At 44.7% G+C, this 20,572-nt stretch overlaps 1 protein-coding gene across 15 annotated transcripts in view; it reads right to left on the bottom strand.

The window, feature by feature from the left end:
- Window positions 1-20,572, bottom strand: part of col13a1 (collagen, type XIII, alpha 1) — a 282,216-nt gene that overhangs the window by 130,217 nt on the left and 131,427 nt on the right. For 10 of the 15 annotated variants that reach the window (XM_038782844.1, XM_038782840.1, XM_038782841.1 and 7 more), the window contains 9 exons: window positions 18,476-18,511; window positions 16,283-16,309; window positions 14,141-14,167; window positions 13,537-13,563; window positions 13,406-13,432; window positions 10,458-10,484; window positions 6,833-6,859; window positions 1,659-1,724; window positions 1,333-1,440 (listed from right to left, as the gene is read on the bottom strand). In XM_038782844.1, the coding sequence (XP_038638772.1) occupies window positions 1,333-1,440; window positions 1,659-1,724; window positions 6,833-6,859; window positions 10,458-10,484; window positions 13,406-13,432; window positions 13,537-13,563; window positions 14,141-14,167; window positions 16,283-16,309; window positions 18,476-18,511 (372 nt within the window). Of the gene's footprint in view, window positions 1-1,332; window positions 1,441-1,658; window positions 1,725-2,715; window positions 2,773-6,832; window positions 6,860-10,457; window positions 10,485-13,405; window positions 13,433-13,536; window positions 13,564-14,140; window positions 14,168-16,282; window positions 16,310-18,475; window positions 18,512-20,572 lie in introns of all 15 variants that reach the window. The other 5 variants (XM_038782842.1, XM_038782850.1, XM_038782843.1 and 2 more) reach the window with 5 other exon arrangements.

The raw sequence follows: 20,572 nt of genomic DNA, 5'->3' as shown, positions 1-20,572 counted from the left end.
TTATTTTCCACTTTGATAGTTGCTCCTTTCCACAATGTCCTTTTGGTAATTTCTCAACTGCTTCACAAACATGACTGTCAAACACAAGCTTCCATATTATTCGATGCACGGGCTGAGTTCATGGAAAATAAAATTGATCACAGCAGTGTGCTGTTCTGTTGGTTTTCAAGATAAACCCTTTCCAGTGGTCGTGCAGTTTTTCCCAGTAATTTCTTCAGCAAGAAACAACAATCATTCAGCAATCCCCACTCCAAAACCATTTCCCAGCTGCCTGTGGGTTAGCTGCTCTTCTCTCTCAGCTGTGTCTGGCTCGCATTGGGCAGGTCTGTGACAGTAATGGTTAATTAACGTCATCCTGTACACGGACCCTTCTCTCAGCACCGGTCTCCCACTACTTTCTCTCTCTGGTTCCCATTCAGGCATGACTAATTGTGACTGTGTACAATCACTTGCATTTACATAACACCTTTTGTGTAGTGAGACATCACAAGGCACTTCACAAGGAACAATATAAAAGCTGACACTGAGTCACATAAGGTGTAGCCTTATGATGACCAAAACTTTGGTCTAGGAGATGAAGTTTAAGGCAGCTTTGTAAAAGGAGGTGAGAGAGATAGAGTGGCGGAATGGTTTGAGGAAGGAATCCGTGAGTTTAGGGCCTAGCCAACTGAAGGAACCTGCCATCAGGGGAGTGATTAAATGTACCATGAAATCACAATGCAGATAGTTCACTATTTGGAAACAATTTCTAAACCATTCTACCTACAGTTCATAGAATCATAGAATTCCTTTCAGCCCTTCGAGTCTGCACCGACCCTTTGAACAAGCGCCCTACCTAGGCCCCAACACCCACCCTATCCCAGAAACCCAATAGCCCCACCTGACCTTTTGGACATTGAGGGGCAATTTGGCGTGGCCAATCCACCTAACCTGCACATCTTTGGACTGTGGGAGGAAACGGGAGCACCCAGAGGAAACCCACATAGACGCTGGGAAAATGATCAACTCCACACAGACGATCACCCGAGGCCAGAATTGAACCCAGGTCCCTGGTGCTGTGAGGCAGCAGTGCTAACCACTGTGCCACCCAACACTGAGCACAATCAACACTGCCAACACTTTTTGATACCACAGAGGTGAGGCATTGTTTGCTAAGGTTCTTAGACGGTTTAAGATTCAGACATTGAGGCAATAAGTAGGTTAACAGGAGGAAGCCTAAAGATGGTTACTTGCTTAACCTTATTATGATGCACCTGCCAGGCCAATGTTGACATTTTTAACATGCAGGGCAAAAGTCTAAAGGATGGAGAAATGGAAACAGCCATGACTTACTGGTAATCCATCAGTGCCTGGTTTTCCCGACGAGCCAGGGGGTCCTTTAGGGCCCGGAGGTCCAGGTGGCCCCGGAGAACAGTTGCTATTGGCTTGTCCGTGTTCACCCTGGGATTGAATCAAAAGCCACCAAGTTCCATAAAGGTAATACTTAGAACAATTAGCTTGCAACTTGTTCACCAATTAAAGGAGCAAGTAATTGATATTAAGTAGAGCAGCCAAAAAGCATATTTCGTAACCAACGAGTAGGTTATTAGATTGGGAAGGGGGAGGAATAGGAGCAGAGAAGAGAACAAAGTGGTGCTGGAAGCAGCAAAGGCATTTACCTTGAAGTAGTGGCGTCTGATGAACTGGTCAGCAGGTGGCAGTATTTTCGATCGAGATGGAGCAAACTGAACAGGTAGGTGAGCCAGAGGTCACAGGTCAGTACAAAGCCAGAGGTCATGAGATGACGTTTGGTGTGGATGTTTTTTTTGGAAGGGAAGGGGGCAGATAGAAGAGGGAGGGGGAAAAAAGACAAGAATATTGAGAAAAGCAGCAGAGCTCGATGCCAGGGAGAAAGCCAGCAACAGAAATAATTTTACGGGGGTGTGTAGTTGGTGACAGGAAAATCTTTCATCAAATGTTGTAGGAAAATAAGGCAAAAAAATTAACGTCAGACTGTTTTTTTCACCAAAGGACTACCCTCAGAATTTGTTGCTGGCTTTAAATAGAGAGAAATAAGAACCAGTCTTATAACAAAGTGAAGTGTGATTTCAGAACATTTTTATGGACTTTCCTAGTTGAAACTGAGCAATATCAATTAATAAGGTTTCCAACTTTCCAATACCATCCTTGAGTCTTCAGAATTAAAGGTTAATCTCCAGGGCACTGTTGTGAGCAATAATCCAGGAGGACAATGATTGAGGTTTTAAATATTGTTGCTTTAACCAATACGCCATTGAACACTTCTGTTTTTAGTTATAGAAATATTGAACACGGGATTGTCCATGTAGCAGTTAAGGAACTTCCACTTTGGTAATGAAGGTATGTTTGCTTCACAATTCGTTGCAGGAAGATGGGCATGTTGGGTGACCAAATGGCAGAAGTGTCGGGGTGCAGAGGTTTGTGATGCCAGGTCAAGTGACGAACCTGCCAGGTGTATACCCAATGAAAGTTGGCAACCCTACTAATTAAATCAAACTTCAGTTCAGAATGCACCTGATCAAGTCGACTAAACTATAAGAAAATACAGGCAAATATCCAAATGGGATTAGGAATAGGAATTTTTCTGAGCTCCAAATGAAATCAGCCGGGACCGAAACATAATTTTGAGCCATTTGGGAAGAACACACACACTCTGCTGTAAGACTGACTGTAACGACAGTGAAAGCACCCACAAACCTTCACAGTTAGGATCTGATTTAGCCGCTGTGCTGCTAGTGAAGTCCCAGGGAACTCCTACAGAATGCAACATAGAAACTTGTATCCACAGGCAGACACAATCAACCGCTTCATCTGTTCCCTCCAAAATAAATGTACACTACATCCTTAAAATTAATACTTTAAGAAAAAATTTGCTTGCTTACCGTCAATCTAATTGTAGGTTTATGTAACCTCTTTACAAATGATTTGTTTTGGGTTCATGGTGCTGTCAATCTGCATGGTTCTGCAGGATATCTGACTAGAGAACACAGTCCCTCAGAGACTCAGGGCAGGTTACACTGCAGGACAGCAGGAGTGCAAAACCATGAGGACAGAGTGGGAAGTGATCAGTTGTGTGCTTGACACAGGACCTCTACTCCCAGCCAGAGTGTGTGATGGACAGAAAGCAATGAGAAGTGTGGATTCATACTCGTCCCCCCCCCCCCAAAATAACAAAATATTCCAGGGCATTTAGACGTGCACGGTAAAATCTCCTGCAGCTATGAGCCTGGTAGGTTTTGCTGAAAGAAGGTACAATCCTTGGCTAACCCTAACCATACAGAAAGCTGCACCCACAAAGGGACACCCACCACAATGTTTCAACTGAAGCACAAGAGAAAATCTCAATCAAGGAAAGCATGCAACAACAAAAAAAGAATGGCAGATGCAGAATTCTCTACTGATTTTTCCAGAGGAACCTTTTGAATTGCAAATTAGGTAGCGAAGAAATGGATACAGTTTCTCGGAATTGAGGTGGGTTTATGGCCATATTTATTGATGTGACTTTGAAGAGGAGTTCAAACAATGGTCTCTCCAATCGATATTCCAAGTGCATTATTCAGACATTTTTTTTTAAAAACAGGTAATCTCATCAATTTGTGACAATAAGACAAGGTCACTTGATTCATCAGTATTCCCAATAAGTAGAATAAAAGCTTGATCGCTCAATTCTTTATTGACCTTGGGTGTCTTCACTTTGTCAAACTGACAGGAGACAGGGCAGATTACGCCGATTTAGATTGACAGTGACTCAATCTTTCTCTGTAGGTATACAGCACATTATAATAAATGTTGGAATTTTAAACATTACTAACGATCAATTTTTAAAACAAGGTTTCTTTAGATAAATATCAATATCTCAAGCCTTGAAGGTAGCTTTTCTACAGCCAAATCCTTCAGGCAATGGGAGTTGGAATTAAGACTGCTTCATCTGACACCATCCTAAGGCACTGCAGGAAAAAGCAGGGCTTTAAATCATCCAACAAGAACTATGCAACAAACAAATCGACTTGTAAGTGCTTTTAAAACTGCTTTGATGCAAAAAAAAAGGGCAATAAAGTACCACAGAGAGCAGAAGTTCAGCTGTTCCTGTTAACAAAACAACCAGACATGCCACAGACTAAAATTTCCAAATGGTTTGCTTTACAGTCTGGTGTCAATTTAGACAATCTTCTACACGTCTTTGTGAAGAGTGTGTGCAGAGTCATGAGGATGGGATTTAATTCTTCTGTGTTAGCAACATATCCCTAATGCTGCTTTCCACAGAGAAGGGCATTTTAGAATAGCTTGTTGGATAGGACATGAACCTTAAACAAATCTGAATATTGGAAGCTATGTTCTGACAGACACATTACATAACTGGACTCTTGTCATTTAGACACACACAATTAAGAAATTTTGATCATATTTTTCACCTACTTAGTTTCTGTAAAAAATCCCGAGATTGATTTGTTTTAATTAAAATGAGTTGGGCAGGATCGTGGTGAGGGAGGGAGAGAGGGAGAGGGAGGAGGAGAGAGGGGGAGGGAGAGAGAGGGAGAGGGAGAAAGAAAGAGAGAGGGGGGGGGGGAGAGAGAGAGAGGGAGAGGGAGAAAGAGAGAGAGAGAGAGGGGAGTTGGGCAAGGTCGTGGTGAGGGAGGGAGAGAGGGAGGGGGAGAGAGGGGGAGGGAGGGAGAGGGAGAAGGAGAGAGAGAGGGGGAGAGTGAGAGGGAGAGAGAGGGGGAGTTGGGCAAGGTCGTGGTGAGGGAGAGAGAGGGAGGAAGAAAGAGAGAGGGGGAGAGAGAGAGGGAACAAGAGAGAGGGAAAGAGAGAGAGGGGACGAAAGAGAGAGAGAGGAGAGGAGAGAGAGTTTGGGCAGGAAAATGGCGAGGAAGAGAATCGGTAGGGAAATGGAGAGGGAGAGGGAGGGAGAGAGTGTGTGTGGGGGTGGGGGGAGATAGAAATGGAGAGGGAGGGAGGGAAATGGCGAGGGAGAGGGAGGGAGAGAGTGTGTGTGGGGGAGTGGGGGAGTTAGAAATGGAGAGGGAGAGGGAGGGAGGGAAATGGAGAGAGAGAGGGAGGGAGAGGGTGTGTGTGGGGGGTGGGGGGAAATAGAAAAGAGAGTCTCAGGGAGTGGAAGAGGCCACTCTAACATGGTGCCAATTGGGTCGTACATGCTCCGTTGGTCTTGGTGCAAAATTATTTCAACCCCTTGACAATATTATTCACGTATAATTCAAACCCCTGCATTTTTACCTAAACATGTGGTCTCAAAAACCTGCCTTGTGCACAAGTATAAACGGTAACAATTATATCCAAGAAACAGATACTGTGAGGTGCCTCCTGTTACTTGAACACAAATCTTGGTGATTAGGATTACTCAGTTAACAAAGTTATTCCAGGTTATGGTTTAACAGAAGATAAAACTGAATTCTCATCAAACAGCAATGAAATGTAAAGCAGATTATTTAAAGCTGCGCATTAATAATAAACTGATCTTTTCTCCTCAATATTTCTGCCAGTTTGGGGATTGGGAACTACTGCGATAACAGGGAGGAAAGAGGCAGTTATACGGCTGCCTGTCGCTCCAGGGTAGATGGGAAATACAGCCCACACCAGGGCGATTTCCCAAGTTAAATATGATGGTTTATCAGGCTGTACCCTGATCTGTCTCGCTGTTATCAAGGTGATCGTCCACTCTGGTTTGTGACATTGCAGACACAGCTGTGGCATTAAAACAATATCACATATCTCCTGCTCTAGTTCATCGAATTCTTTATTGACAAATCTGCCCCAAGTAGAGCCATTGTCCTTTCAAAACAAAAATCAGCTAGATTTTATTGATGGATCGAGGTTGTCGCCAAGATAAGCAATGGACTGTGAAACCAGCAAAGAGTGTGTCACGGTGAGATAATCATGGAGCAATCGGGAGAAAGAAGAGCATGATAGTGAAACACTACCTGACATCAGGTTATCGGAAGAACTAATGAAGCCAAATGTGTACTTTTTCTAAAGTTGAAAATGCAACACTATTAAGCTACGAGTGCAAAAAGAAAGTAACTTTCCATGTCATAGAGTATTAAAGAAAGTGTCTGATGTCCCGAATCTACTAACTGCTCTGCAATGATAAAATCGGAATGACTAAGTTCTCCAGTAGTAAACATCGGAGGTGAAATCCATTCCAGAAAAACACTGATTCACATACCCTGACAATCATGGATATTATTTTAGTGGATGATTACCCACGGATATATTTTCTCTTATTCACAAGGCAGGATTTTTAAAAATCATGATAAATTGTCAACTGCTGATAGCACCAGATCCCATTTAAAGGTTGAAATGTGCTGATTGAAAAACCAAATGCGAAAGTGTGGGAGAGCCGAGGTTTCAAGATTCACGCTATGAACGACATGGCCATTGGCACCCAGGGTTATGGAGTACGTCTGTATCTCTAAACTACTGGATAATTTGAATTATTAGCTATTAGCCAGTAGCTTCCATAGTTTAGACAGTTGAAAGAGAAAGAAAGAATTAATGTTCAAACTAAAATTAACTTTTGAACACCAACAGTGAGCCGACATGAATTATTGAAAAATGTAAGCGTTTATAACAGAATAGCTAAAGCTGAGTGAGATAGATGGTGGATCCTGTTCTTGAACTGTCAAAAATGTAAAAAAGTGAAGTGTAGAGAAAATCATGCTGAGAGTTTGAATTTTCTGCTTCCTGTATTAGTTATCAGTAAATCTCAATGTAAAAACAATCACATTGGAAGGCTAGATATTCATTATTATATCCACAGGTCTATAAGTAAATATAGTTCGAGAGTCTGCTTACTTACAGTGAGTGCAGAGTCCCCACGTTGACCCTAGAAAATGGACATTTAATCAGATTCACAATGTCAATAAACGTGTTTTTACAGGAAAATGATTAACGTTTAAGAGTGAGTTTAAAAATCATCTAACCCTAAACTTAGGTTTTTTAATTGCAAGACGCTGTGATGTGGATCTCGCCCTCATTGGGCGGGATCCTGATTTGCACATTTGCATATTTAAGTGAGCGGTTAGGTTCACTTAACTATGTTTGCTTTGGTTTCTCTCAAGTCCCGGAATCAAATGTCCGTGCCTGGGAGACCTCGCAATCACACCGTTTAGTATTCGTCCACACAAACGTGGACCGGGCGTAACGGCTCCTGGGGGGGGGGGGTCTTCCAGCTGTCAGAGGCCCTGGGTCGGGCTCAGGGCAGGGTGGTACCCTGTCACTGCCAGTCGGGCACCTTGGCACTGCCAGCCTTTTTTTGAAAAATAAATTCAGAGTACCCAATTCATTTTTTCCCAATTAAGGAGCAATTTAGCGTGGCCAATCCACCTACCCTGCGCATCTATGGGTTGTGGGGGAAAACCCATGCAAACATGGGGAGAATGTGCAAACTCCACACAGACAGTGACCCAGAGCCGGGATCGAACCTGGGACCTCGGCACAGTGAGGCAGCAGTGCTAACGACTGTGCCACCGTGCTGCCCCAACACTGCCAGCACTGTCAGGTTGTCAGATCACCCCTGTCAGGGATTGTGCCTGCCTTGCCTTTATGAGGTGGGGTGAGGGGGTATTCAAGGACCCCCTAATAATAAGTTGGGGTGTTGGGAGGGTCTAGAGGCCGCTGTGGTGGGGGGCTCGAGAGATGGGGGCCGGTATTTAGAAATACCGCCCCGACCTCTCTCTGCAGTGACAAGCTGAGTGGCCTCAGCATGATGTTCCTCCCCAAGGCCTATTTGATAGCAGCTTCATTCTCAGCGCAACACCCCACTATTCACGCCCAAAGTGTCTCTCTTCCCGTTAAACCGTGCACATTGCTTTATTTTTTGCTCAGCAAGTCAGTTTTTTTTTCATACCTAAAACGTTATTTTGAAATTCATGTTTAGTTTTGTGCCAAACCCCTAACTTTCTGAAATGTGTTCATCGGCCCCTTGAGGAAAAATTGGAAATGTGACCCTTCCCATGTGAAAAGGTTGGACAAGCCGGTTGTACAATTATTTGATTGATTAGTGTGAAGTGAAAGTTATCTTTTTGGTTGATGTGGAGGTCAGCGATACTGGGAATTGTTATTCACAATAGAAGCTTGGATTCCCCTGGGTGACCGTGTCTGAGTCAGATCTTGTCTGCCTACACCGACACTACGGGGAACTTTGCAAAAATGTGTGAACAGTGTCGAGATGTGAAAAAATTCAAGTAGATTATTTAAACAAATTGAAGAATAGTTTGAATGATCATTAAATGCAAAAAGAAATTAAGAAATGTCAGGGACTGATTAGTTGTATATTGAGAAAATATGAGATGTCCTTTCATAACCTAAACAGGGTTTTAAATCCAATAAAAATAACCCCACTGAACAAACATTAAGATATAATTAGCCACCTGGGGCGAAATTCTCCGACCCCCTGCAGGATCGGAGAATCGCCTGGGACCGGGGAAAATCCCGCCCCCGTCGTGGCCGGAATTCTCCGCCACCCGCGAGTTGGCTGGGGCGGGAATCACGCCCCGCCGATCGGCGAGCCCCCTGCGGCGATTCTCCGGCCCGCGATGGGCCGAAATCCCGCCGCTGAGAGGCCTCTCCCGTCGCCGTGGTTTGAACCACCTCTGGTGGCGGCGGGATCGGCAGCGCGAGCGGGGCCCACGCCGGGGCGATCGGACCCTGGGAGGTGCCCCCACAGTGGCCAGGCCCGCGATCGGGGCCCACCGATCAGTGGGCGGGCCAGTGCCGTGGGGGCACTCTTTTTCTTCCGCCGCCGCCACGGCCTCCACCATGGCGGAGGCGGAATAGAATCCCCCAGCGTGCATGCGCCGGTGGTGACATCAGCAGCAGCTGACGCACCGCGCATGCGCAAACTGGCGAAGGCCTTGCGACCAGCCCCAGCGCTGGGTGGCAAAGGCTGTTGGTGCCGGTTTTGGCGGCAGTCGGCGTGGTGCCAACCACTCCGGCGCGGGCCTAGCCCCTCAATGTGAGGGCTTGGCCCCTAAAGGTGCGGAGAATTCCGCACCTTTGGGGAGGCCCGACGCCAGAGTGGTTGGCGCCACTCCGCTACGCCGGGACCCCCCCGCCCCGCCGGGTAGGGGAGAGTCCCGCCCCTGATCTTTAACCATTTGAAGTGCAAAAAACTATTTGCATTTCTGGATAGTCAGTCTATTCAAGTGTCTCTGCTTAAACCACTCCCATCACAGTCTGTGTGGAGTTTGCACTTTCTCCCCGTGGGTTTCCTCCGGGTGCTCCGGTTTCCTCCCACAGTCCAAAGATGTGCGGGTTAGGTGGATTGGCCATGATAAATTACCCCGAGGTGGGGTTACGGGAATAGGGTGGGGGATTAGGCCTAGGTAGGGTGCTCTTTCAGAGGGCGGGTGCAGACCTGATTGGCCGAATGGACTCCTTCTGCACTGTAAATTCTATGGTTCTATGATGGATTTATGAATTATTATAACAGATCCCAAATATTACGGTCATTGCTAAATATAGCATTTACTTTTTAAAAACATTTAACGCTTATTTATTTAAAGACATGATTTGGTGCTATTTCTTAAAGTACCCAATTATTTTTTCCCAATTAAGGGGAATTTTAGTGTGGCCAATCTACCTACCAGGCACATCTTTGGGTTGTGGGGGTGAGACTAACGCAGACACGGGGAGAATGTGCAAACTCCACACGGACAGTGACCCAAGGACGGGATCGAACCTGGGTCCTTGGTGCCGTGACACAGCAGTGCTAACCATTGCGCCACCGTGCCACCCGTATTGCTTTTTAATCAGAATCCGAGGAACTAAGCAGATGGGATCACAATTACTCGGCACTGAGTACGGACAAGTACAAGTGATGCTACAAGGTTAACTCAAATGTACAATCTGGGACTTTTTGGAAGGAGGAATTCAAGGTCCACCTGGAGAAATTGTGTTTGGCGACAAGCTGGTGAAAGATCAGCTTGAAAAATATTCAGATTCTGAGTTTGTTATAAAATCTTTAACCATTCCCGCTGATAGAAGAAAACAAAATCTATAATATTTTAGTTTATCTCACGGGTCCCACAGGTCAGACTTTCAAAGTTTTCTCTGCACAGAAATAACTTTTGGATCACAAGGCCCTGAAGTTGGGTGGCTCTTTAATTAAACGCAAGGTTCATTAATCAATTTCACAGAGATTATGTTTCCCAGTGAAAGCCTCGTGTAATATTATCAACTGTTCTAAACTATGATCATACTTTCCAAATAGGTGTGGGTCAGCTGACTGTTATACACCATGCTCGTAATTCACATGTCACAATCCCTGCCTGATTTCCCTTTCTACTGAAGTCACTCTAGTGCCGGCCGATCCCTTATCCCTGCTGAAATCGGAAGTTCGGCTTTACATCTTCTCTCAAATTCGTAAACTAATAAGTACATTTATAAGCACAACAATACTGGCAACAATAATCCAAGCTCACCTTATCACCCTTTGGCCCATTCTGACCCTGTGCAAACACAAGCAAGGAGTCATGGTGAAATGTCATTGTGGCAAAATAAAGGAGATAGTCTCTTTAAAGTTTAGGACACGCTGTCATGATGTAAACAACTGAATGATTATTAAGATCAATACATAAGAATTTTGATCAGAAACGTACCTTTTCGGTGAAAACATATTTATCATACTGTATGTGGAATGAAACAAAATATCGAGAGCAACCAGGAATGCATATATTAGCAACTCACAACGATCGAAGAGAGTTTAACATTCAATAGATTTCAAAACAGTGACAATTTGCAGATCATGGACTCGTGTCCAGGTAATGCATCCGCTTGAATACTGATGCAGGGTTCAAATGTACAAAGTCTCTTCACATTCACTCGATGTCAAATTTTTGATGCATTCGTAACAGCCAAGGGAGAGCGAGCAGAAATGGTCACGGGGAAGTTTGCTAAGAGGTATTAAAAATCATAAAAGGTTTTTATAGAATAAATAAAGAGAGACTCTTTCTTGTGGCAGTGAAGGGTTTGTAACCAGAGGACAGATTTAAAGGAATGAGAGAGCATATGGTCAGAGCATTTACAAGTGAAGGATGGGGCAGCACGGTGGCGCAGTGGGTTAGCCCTGCTGCCTCACGGCGCCGAGGGCCCAGGCTCGACTCCCGGCTCTGGGTCACTGTCCGTGTGGAGTTTGCACATTCTCCCCGTGTTTGCTTGGGTTTCGCCCCCAGAACGCAACAATGTGCAGGGTAGGTGGATTGGCCACACTAAATTGCCCCTTAATTGTTAAACAATAATTGGGTACTCTAAATTTATAAAAAGAAAAAAAAAATGAAGTATGGAGACTAAATACTGGCTCAGACAGTGACACCCACATTCCACGGAAGAACGAAGAAAAGCCGGGGATTGAAACCAAAGTAAATTTAAGTTATTCATCGACATTCAATCCCGGTATAACTAAATATGTTGAAAAACATGGCCAGAATCTTGCCTAAAATCTTCTCCGCAATTGCCAAACTCGTCTACCTTCAATGTCAGCCCCGACTTAGTGGGTGGCACTCCAAGTCTTTAGGTTGTGGGTATACACCCCACTTCAGTACTTGTGCACAGAATCTAGACCAACACCTTAGGGAGTGCGAGTTGTTGAAGGTTCCAACTTTCACTTAACCCAAGTCCTATTCCCACTTCTCAATGGCTGCAAAAAGAATCCATGAAACTCAGTAGGGAGTTTTTCTGGTATTCTGGCTAATGCTTAGCCCCCAATTAACATCCCCAAAGGTACATTAACTTCTCATTTATTTCAGAGATGTTTGTGGAACTTGGTTGTGTGCGCACGTCAGCTTGCCCATAAAACAATGAATACATTCAGGTGTATTTCATGAAGTGATGCAAGGACACATTCAGTATTGCTCTGCTCGAGCCCCTAGCTCTCAGCACAGCTGCCACTTAAATCAAGGAAAAAGTGTCTAGTTCTTAAACTGCTGGACCTCTGCAAGGAATTGCTTTCAAATATTTATTTATTGATTTATATATATATTTATAATATTTTATTAAGGTATTTGAAAATTTTTATAACAGTAACATAAGCAATGACATCAACATGGTAAAATAAACATTTCCCCTCCCCCAGCCCAATCTTCACGCACCCCAACCATACAACAACAATCCCCCCCCCCCGCCACCCGGATTGCTGCTGCTGCTGACATTTTAATTTTCCCCGAGAAAGTCGATGAACGGCTGCCACCTCCGGGAGAACCCTAACATTGACCCTCTCAAGGGGCTGGTTTAGCTCACTTAGCTAAATCACTGGCTTTTAAAGCAGACCAAGCAGGCCAGCAGCATGGTTCGATTCCCGTACCAGCCTCCCCGGACAGGCGCCGGAATGTGGCGACTAGGGGCTTTTCACAGTAACTTCATTGAAGTCTACTCGTGACAATAAGCAATTTTCATTCATTTCATTTCAAGGCAAACTTTATCTTCTCGAGACTGAGAAACCCAGCCATGTCACTAACCCAGGTCTCTACACTCGGGGGCTTCGAGTCCCTCCACAGTAACAAGATCCGTCTCCGGGCTACCAGGGAGCCAAAGGCCAGGACGTCAGCCTATTTCACCCCCTGAACTCCCGGATCTTCCGACACTCCAAAGATTGCTACCTCCGGACTCGGCACCTCCTGTGTTTTTAGTACCGTGGACATTGCCTTAGCAAAATCCTGTCAAAACCCTCTTAAGCTTCGGGCATGCCCAAAACATGTGGATATGATTTGCTGGGCTTCCCGAGCACCTCACACACCTATCCTCAAACCCGACGAATTTACTCATCTTAGCCGCAGTCATGTGGCCCGGTGGACTACCTTAAATTATATCAGGCTAAGCCCGGCACATGATGAGGAGGTATTAACCCTGCTTAGGGCATCCGCCCATAGTCCTGCCTCTATCTCTCCTCCTAGCTCGTCCTCCCACTTGCCCTTAAGCTCCGCCACCTGTCCTCTCACTTTCAATGATCTCTGCACATATACATCAGGTTCCTCTGCTCCTACCCTGCTTTTAGAATTTTACCCTTTATTGTATATTGTCTCCCCATGTCCTTCCTGCCAAAATGAATCATCTCACACTTCTCCACACTGAACTTCATATGCCCCCTACCTGCCCACTCCATCAACTTGTCTGTGTCCTTTTGAAGTTCTACACCATCCCTCTCATAGTTCACAATGCTTCCAAGTTTTGTATCATCCGCATACTTTGAAATTGTCCCTTGGACACCAAGATCATTAATATATAATCAGGAAAAACAAGGGTCTCACCGCTGACCCCCGGGGAACACCACGGCAAACCTTCCTCCAGCCCGAAAATCAATCAATGCCTTCCTGCTAGATCCTTGCAGAATTAATCTCATTGTTTAACATATGTTTAATTCAGAATCACAACTCACCTTTTCTCCTTTCTGTCCAGAGTCTCCCTTTTGGAAATCAATATCAACAGTTAGACAAGGGAATTTGCTCACAGTCTGTTTAGTCTTAATATTGATCAGATTGCAGAGATAATCCTGGAAAGCTGGCTTACCTTTTCACCTTTTAGGGCAGGCAATCCCTGTGGTAAGAATGAAAAAAACAAAACTGTCAGGGCTGCAATAAACGGTCCAGTGGATTGAGAGCTTTGCTCCATTTAAAATAGAAGAGTGTTTTTACAATCTTGCATAGAATGGTCACAAAGATGCGCAAGAACTGAAGACATTGCATGAAGCATCTGAGGAATGTTATCTATAATTCAAACGTTTTGAAGGAACTGGCAAAAGTATGCAGAGGGAGCGATCTAATGGCCCCATTGCACCCAACTTGGGACACAACGCGGCCGGTAAATCTCATAAGAGGCTGCTCGCGGGAATTACCTGGCATGCTACTGGAGATAGAACATAGAAAAATACAGCACAGAACAAGCCCTTCGGCCCACAATGTTGTGGCAAACCTTTGTCTTAGATTAATCATAGATTATCATAGAATTTACAGTGCAGAAGGAGGCCATTCGGCCCATCGAGTCTGCACCGGCTCCCGGACAGAGTCTGCATCAGGTATGTTAACTTGTTGAAATGTCAGGTGTTAATGGGCCTGATGTCTATTCCAAGCATTTTGCTATTTTTAAAAGAGTATGTTTTTGGTTCCAGTCTTACCATATCACCTTTAGGACCGGCTTTTCCCTGAAATAGGAAATAAAATTATATGCTGCAGTTGATAATAATATTTATAATATTTACTTTATTTTATCACATAATAATCTTGATTGTCACAAATAGGCTTAAATTGTCACTGCAATGAAGTTACTGTGAAAATCCCCTAGTGAAATGAAAATCGCTTATTGTCACGAGTAGACTTCAATGAAGTTACTGTGAAAAGCCCCTAGTCGCCACATTCCGGCGCCTGTTCGGGGAGGCTGTTACGGGAATCGAACCGTGCTGCTGGCCTGCTTTCAAAGCCAGCGATTTAGCCCTGTGCTAAACAGCCACATTCCGGCGCCTGTTCGGGCACATTTGACCGGGAATTCAGAATGTCCATTTCACCAAACAAGCACGTCTTTCAGGGCTTGTGGGAGGAAACTGGAGCACCCGGAGGAAACCCACGCAGACACGGGGAGAACGTGCAGACTCCACACAGACAGTGACCCAAGCCAGGTATCAAACCCTGGTCCCTGGCAGTGTGAAGCAACAGTGCTAACCACTGTGCTACCGTGCCGCCCATTATTTATTTCTTCCCCCTTCCTTGCCCAAATATCTTGTGAAAATTGGATAAAAATGTTATTAATGCAAGTGTTGCTTTGTTGTATTTGAGTCTGAACATGAAAGCAACATTCTCAGATAGATAAATGTTATAGAACATAGAACAGTACAGCACAGAACAGGCCCTTCGGCCCTCGATGTTGTGCCGAGCAATGATCACCCTACTCAAACCCACGTATCCACCCTATACCCGTAACCCAACAACCCCCCCCTTAACCTTACTTTTTAGGACACTACGGGCAATTTAGCATGGCCAATCCACCTAACCTGCACATCTTTGGACTGTGGGAGGAAACCGGAGCACCCGGAGGAAACCCACGCACACACGGGGAGGACGTGCAGACTCCGCACAGACAGTGACCCAGCCGGGAATCGAACCTGGGACCCTGGAGCTGTGAAGCATTTATGCTAACCACCATGCTACCGTGCTGGCCACATGTTGTATTATTATATCTGTGATGACAGCCACAATCACATCTGTGATATCAGGTCAGCTGCCCATCTGATTTCCGTTGGTGTCAAAGACCACTGTTCTGGTCTCAACAGTTATATTCATCCAAAGATAAGGGTTCAGACTTTTACAGGACTCAGTATTTACACTAAAACATCATTAAGGCCAAATATCACAACCCTGCTAATCTGAGAAAATCAAGCAGAGGGCGTTTTGACCACCTCAAGGCACGGTCGCCGACTAATAACAGAGAGTTCAAATACACCCACAGCAAATTGTGGGATTGATTGAGAAAATAAACATGCAAACACCCAACATCTTTTACTATCCTGCCAAAACAGAAAATGCTGGAGACTCTCAGTGGGTCTGACAGCATCTGTGGAGAGAGAACGGAGCTAACGTTTCGCATATGGATGACTCAAGCTTTGACAAAATGTCATCCAGACTCGAAACATTAGCTCCCTTCCCCGATTGTCCAGCATTCTCTGTTTTTGCTTCAGATTCCAGCATTCGCAGTAATTTGCCTTGATATTACTATCCTACCACTCTGTCTGATCTGACCTGCATGTAACTCCCCTCACACATTATATGGTTGACGTTTGGAGGGAGGGGGGGGGGGGGTGCAATTGATCTATAACTGCAGTTTGTAGTGTGAAATGGGACAGGAAATGAAGCAGTGTACAAAACCGGCTTTGAATTAACTGTCGTCCAGTTTGCACAATGTGCAAGACTAATTCCACCTTCATATTGCCGTCGGAAGTGGCCGAGCGAGTCACTACATTGTGAAAATTAATGGCAGAGAAATAAGGGGCTGGATTCTCCGCTTTGCCAGCACTGTGTTTCTTGGCACCGCCGTTCGCTGGTGGAAGATTCTATCTTTCCGCCACTTGTCAACAGGATTCCCATTGAAACCACCCCACCCTGCCGGGAATCCCACGGACGGGAGTGCACTGCCGGCGGGAAAAGTGAATCGCAACGGCCGGAGAATCCCGGCCAAGGCTTCTGAAGCAACTAACTGAAAAAGAAGATACATGTTGTTGCTAAATTAACTTGCAGCAGTAAATTTAAAAATTACATAAAATACTCACTGATTTACCATCCAACCCTATCGGACCCTTCAAAATAAATTAAAAATTAACGAATATAAAAATATGAACGAGCAGTGTCAAGAGCATAAAATCATATTGAAAATAACGCCAACCTGGCAAAGATTTAAACATCAACGTGACAGTGAGTTAATTAGATGAAAGGTTAAATGAAAATTCAGCAATGGAATTGTTAGTAGCTCAAACACTAAGGCAGAGAACAACAATGCTCCTTCACAGAATTGTTTAACAACCAGTAGTTCTGTTAAGGTGCAATTTCAAATGGCTCCCTTTAGCTGGTAGTGAAGTGTGTAAAGCACGCTCAAACCTGGTCACTCTTATTGTTTCAATATGTTCACCATAAAAGGAAAACAAACAGAAGCAGCCTGGCAAATTGAGCAAAACACAGCTGGCAAGAAATCAATATGTTAAATGGTAGATCAGTTTTGACAATACGAACTGTTAAAACGTATTTTTTCCAGTTTGGCGCAAGCAGGCACTTAACTCACACTCAACCTCTGCTCATTTAACACTTCACTGAAGGCGTGAGCAAATGAAATGTACATGAGCGGGTATTTGAAGTGCTGTTACATTTCAGATGGGGCAAATGTAAACACAGTGCATTCGAAACATCTTGCAATAAATGCAGGCTTTCCTTCAAGAAATGAATTGTGGCCCGTCAAGAATCAAGGTGCACAGGATTCTTGTAGTGAACAATGCAATCCACAATCTCAGCTCTCTTACACCTACCTCATGCCGAGGATATTCTTTTCAAAACCTCATTACTTCCCCATTAATCCCCTTGCTTACACTCTCATCAGCTATTTGTTGGATGTACGTGTGTGTACACATATGTACATGCATGTTGCAGAGTCCGGACTGCAGCGGAATCAGGAGTCAAAAGCTGGCTCCATGTTTTATTGATATCTCCAGTTCAAGTGGCTAAGATTTACAAGTTGTCTCTGCGGCAGACTATTCATTATTAAGGTGGAATTGCAACCCAATCCAGTGAGGTAACAGCTCGGTGATAAAGATAGGTTCCCAACGTTACTCCCAATGCAGAATTCAAATCTTTCATAAATTCACAAATTCGGAGTGTTATTGGCCTGAACATTGGTGAAGAATCAGTAAAACAGGGATAGTGACAACAGCCGGCTCTGAAAGCTCATTCTTTATTGATTGAGTTCAGATCCACTTAGCCACCATCTTAAATGTTGGATGAACTTCACATTCAATTCTTAAATGACAAAAATGGCTCTTTATACTTTGATGTTAAAATCCTCAAATATTAGTCTATTTACTTTTTAAAATAAACTTAGAGTACCCAATTCATTTTTTCCAATTAAGGGGCAATTTAGAGTGGCCAATCCACCTACCCTGCACATTTTTGGATTGTGGGGGCGAAACCCACGCAACATGGGGAGAATGTGCAAACTCCACACGGACAATGACCCAGAACCTGGGACCTCGCGCCGTGAGTCAGCAGTGCTAACCACTGCGCCACTGTGCCACCCTTTATAAATGCAAACACACTGGAAAATATTGTGTGCTGTTATCGGGATGGTTCTACAAGTAAATGTTCCTATTGGGAGTCACGATGGGCAGCAATGTGGGCTGGAGCTTGATGGAGCAGCCCTATCTCTGAATTACAGTCCTTACCAGCCTCTCCTGTTATAGCAGAATCATAATCATCTTTCACACACCCACAACCTGCACAACATTGCAGAACACTTAGTATTAAAGGGGTAATTTTGACAATAGCAATTTGTATTTATATAGTGCCTTTATTGTAATGCAACTGTACCAAGGCACTTCACAGGAGTGTTAAATAAGGACATTTGTTGCAGAGTCTTTAGTGCAGATGGTCAATTAAGTTGATTAGGATGGAACCCCAAAACATTAGAAAACAGCATTAAGTGTAGTGAGCTCGCTTCTTAGCTTACAGCAGCATAATGATTATACAGTATGAATACATTACAAACAGCTTGTATCATGTAGGTACTTGAAACTGAAAAAGCACTAGCAGAGGCATAAATATACAATTCATTCCTCTCAGCGGACCATTCATTCATGGAAGTTGGTCGATTGTATGCGGAAAAAATAAATTAATCTGGTTATCTGAGCAAGCAATTAAAATATTACTGAATGAGTAACAAAAGAGATTCCAAGGGAAAAGTCTCGCAAGCATCAACACACCGGATATCCTGGGAACCCTCTTGCTCCTGGCTGACCCTGAATCGAAGAACAAAAACACAAGCGGGGAAAAAAATAATTAATCCGCTTCCTCACCTTGTACCTGGTTCTATATCACAGCACAAACCAAGGGTTTTTTCTGACTAGTTACGATTTTTCTTCTCAAGTAAGGTTTTCTAAACGATTAGCGAATTTGCACAACTTACTTACGTTAAAACATAAGCAAAATTATTTTTGGGAAACGGACCTAATACATGTACAGCAACAGAAAGGTGAGGAAGTTCCGTCAGAGTTCCACAATGGAGATATTTTCACCATTGTACACACACTTTTGTCATCCAAAACACTCCTCACCATCACTGTATTCATTACATGTTTCTGTACTTCAGCTCAATGTAAACTAATTTCTTCAGATTTTTCCAGTAAGCTTTCCTCGGCAAACAAGAGAGGTAGTTCATATAATGAAACATTCAGTACACTGGCAATAGAGTTACTTCAATCTTGAAATAAAAAGAGAAAGTGCCAGAAAAACACAGCACTTTGCATTTTTATTCCTGATTTCCAGCATCTGAAATATTTTGCTTCTATTGAAGCTTCACTCTTGCTGGCTGCTTCAGGGTTTAGACGAAGCATTTCGTTGAGGAGGGAAAGAGAACAAGGAAATACGGAAGTTACAAATCACTTGGAATTATAACTTCCGCCAGCTCAGGAAGAGATGGCGACCCATTTTCTAGACCGCCCCCATCCCGGACACCGGACCGCCCACATCCCCCCCCCCCCCCCAAGCCCCAACTCACCAATCAGGGGTCAACGAGCCTCTGGCACCCCAACTCATATGGACAGGGCATTTGGGCCCGATCCCTGGCATGGGCATGATGTTGCCTGGGCGCCTGCCAGCCTGGAAGTGCCACCTGGGCGCCTGCCAGCCTGGAAATGCCACCTGGGCGCCTGCCAGCCTGGAAGTGCCACCTGGGCCCCTGGCAGCCTGGAAGTGTAACCTGGGCACCCTGCCAGGGTGTCTGTGCCCCGGTGCATCGGAAGTGCCAGGGTACCACCCTCCCCATAGTCCAACCACCCAGGGGTCCCCAATTACCTGGGAGACCCCATTCAAGTGTTGGTACGCCTGGTCCATGTTTGTGGAGGCCAGTGCCCGCTGAGGGTCTCCGAGGTGAGGTGTTAGGTCCCAGGTGTTGGGTAGATCATGGCACAGACATATTCAAGTGAGACAAACTTCTCACTTGAATATGCAACTCTGGGTCGACCGCAATGAGCAGGATCCAGATCGGGATGTCCAAGGTGCGACGAGGTGGGTAAATCCCGCAAGAGGCTGCTCGGGAAATTTACCGGCCTTGTCTTGTCCCGGGTCAAGCGTGACGCGGCTAATAGATCGCTTTCACTCTTTCAGCCACTTAAGCTTGGAGTCACTGCAGTAACATCATTCACATCAAATTTCATATATTCCCAATTTCTTTTTTTCAATTAAGGGGTATTTTTGTGTGGCCAATCCACCTAACTTGCACATCATTTAGGGCGTGGGGGTGAAACCCACGCAGACACGGGGAGAATGTGCAAATTCCACATGGACCGTGACCCTGGGCTGGGATTCAAACCCGGGTCCTCAGTGCTGTAGGCAGCAATGCTAACCACTGTGCCACCGTGGTACCCCTTAAAGTTCATAAATTATGGAATGTGTTCTTCAGTCTGCAGCACTAAGATCAGAAATAGAAGCACTGGCTGATTTCGCCCACCAAACGCAGGGTACGAATTCTACTGCCCTGTCATCGTTGCAGCTGACCACACGTTAACCCAGCAGCACAGAGAAATCAACCCTCAAGCTGCGCTGGTCTGAACCAGCTGAATAATCGGGGCAGATTTATCTCCCTTTACTGTTCAAAAGATACCCATGTGAAATCAGCTATAGATTATCATGTCTCAGCATAATTACATTTTTTTCCAACAACAACTTGCATCTGTATAGTTCCTTTACTGCTGTGAAACATCTGTAGCCATCTCACATGAGAATAATCAAGTAAAATTTAACTGAGAGCCGCAGGAGGTATGGGAACAAATGACCATACACCTGGTCAAGCGCCTAGTTTT

Source organism: Scyliorhinus canicula, chromosome 22 (genome assembly GCF_902713615.1).
Source record: "Scyliorhinus canicula chromosome 22, sScyCan1.1, whole genome shotgun sequence".
Taxonomy (NCBI): Eukaryota; Metazoa; Chordata; class Chondrichthyes; order Carcharhiniformes; family Scyliorhinidae; genus Scyliorhinus; species Scyliorhinus canicula.
Note: the sequence above shows the minus strand (reverse complement) of the source record. Positions and strands in the feature narration are given on the sequence as shown.